The sequence below is a fragment of the Corvus brachyrhynchos genome, unplaced genomic scaffold, assembly GCF_000691975.1.
Source record: "Corvus brachyrhynchos isolate BGI_N302 unplaced genomic scaffold, ASM69197v1 scaffold8, whole genome shotgun sequence".
Lineage (NCBI taxonomy): Eukaryota > Metazoa > Chordata > Aves > Passeriformes > Corvidae > Corvus > Corvus brachyrhynchos.
Window position 1 is genome coordinate 1,477,187 of NW_008240031.1, and position 1,853 is coordinate 1,479,039.

General features: G+C 42.4%; 1 protein-coding gene across 2 annotated transcripts in view; it reads left to right on the forward strand.

The window, feature by feature from the left end:
- Positions 1-1,853, forward strand: part of THBS4 (thrombospondin 4) — a 36,443-nt gene that overhangs the window by 30,772 nt on the left and 3,818 nt on the right. For both annotated transcript variants that reach the window (XM_017743674.1, XM_017743675.1), the window contains 3 exons: positions 260-308; positions 412-608; positions 1,106-1,278. In XM_017743674.1, coding sequence (XP_017599163.1) covers positions 260-308; positions 412-608; positions 1,106-1,278 — 419 coding nt within the window. The remainder of the gene's footprint in view (positions 1-259; positions 309-411; positions 609-1,105; positions 1,279-1,853) is intronic.

Below are 1,853 nucleotides of genomic sequence, written 5' to 3' on the forward strand. Positions count from 1 at the left end.
TCAAAATACCAGTATGACTAATTCTGCATTAGGAAAACTGACAAATCCTTCCTGACTCAGGGTATGCAAGCAGCTGAAACATTACTATTTGATTATAGTTTTCACTGATTTTAGTTCGGAGATACAAGCGTCATAGGTATGTTGAGAGCAAACAGAAGAGACAGATGAAGGAGGTGCTAGAGGGAGATGAGAAAAGGCTATAAGGCTTAGCCAACCCAGCTTGCCACACATGCTAACCACCCTGAATTTACCCTTACAGGGGATGGAAATTGTGCAGACTATGAACAGTGATCCTGGCCTTGCTGTTGGTATGTACTCTCTTCTGAGATTCAAGTTTTACAGCAGAAAACACACAGAATATGAACATGTGTTCTGCAAAATTGTTTTTAACTTGTTTGTATCCCTGCCTAGGTTACACGGCTTTTAATGGCGTTGACTTTGAGGGCACTTTTCATGTGAACACAGTGACAGATGACGACTATGCTGGCTTTATTTTTGGTTATCAAGACAGCTCTAGTTTTTACGTAGTAATGTGGAAACAGACGGAACAGACGTACTGGCAAGCGACTCCCTTCCGAGCTGTTGCAGAGCCTGGCATCCAGCTAAAGGTACTGGTGGTGGCTCCTAGCTAAGGACACAGTGCTCATGGAAGCCTGGCTATGCCATCCTGCCATGTGCTGGCCATGGGCTAGGTCATCATGCCATGCACAAGCCAAGCCACTGCACTGCATGTCAGTGTGCTGCCCGACTGCTGTTCTCTATTTGCAACTGCTGTCAAAATGGTTAAACCAGGCAGCTGCCACACAGCCCTTTCCTGTTTTTTTAAGGAACTTCATGTTGCCTTTCTGATCAGCTGGAGCATTTAGTCTCTGCAGTGACTGTGCTCTGACCCTGACTGGTCAGATTGCCTCCTTTTTCTTTGTCCAGGTACCCAGCTGGTTGCTTTGTTCACATAGGCAGTGTCTGCGGCTGTAGAACAGATGTTAGGGGCTTGTTAGCAGTGGAGAGGATGTTTCTTCAGACCTGTTCCCCACTAAAAAGAGATCTATGGCTTCTGAAAGTGACTTTTCTATGTGGTCAGTGTTGGAAAATTGTATTTTTGCAGGCTGTGAAATCTAAGACAGGTCCTGGCGAGCACCTCCGCAACTCCCTCTGGCACACAGGGGACACTAACGATCAGGTCAGGCTGCTGTGGAAGGACCCCCGAAATGTAGGGTGGAAAGACAAAGTCTCCTATCGCTGGTTCTTGCAGCACAGACCCCAGATTGGTTATATCAGGTAAGAGAGGAAAGGATAGATAAAGTGAGTACAGATACATGTCTGCCTAAACTGTAATTTCTCAACACCTGATTCAGATGATAACCTGAGAATTTGTATTATGTCTGGGCTTTGCACTGATGAAGCCTTATAACAGATTAGACCTCTGAAATTCTGCCTGCAGTTCTTTTCCTAGCAGAGACAATTCCAAGTTAAACCTCTTTGTATGGACCATCTGTCTTTTTTAACTGTGCCTTACCCTGATGAGCTCTTTTCTGGATTTAGTACCTTGTTTTCCAAGCTACTGCTGGCTATTGAAAAGCAATATATTTCGCATTTTCTTAATTTTGATATTTTAGAATATTTTTGTTGGAATTTATGTATTCTAGGATAACAGAATTAATAAAAGTTGTCCACTTAGAGGTTGTGATTCTAGCTAAGATCAGTAATTATCCTGATGTGATGGATTCGCGATTACTCAGCATATAATCAGAAATTTTGTCAAAGCTTTGTAATGCATGTTATATATTCTTACTTTGGTTTTTTTGGGGGAAAAAAAGCTAATAATATAAAAAAAATCACCATTCAGGAAAAAA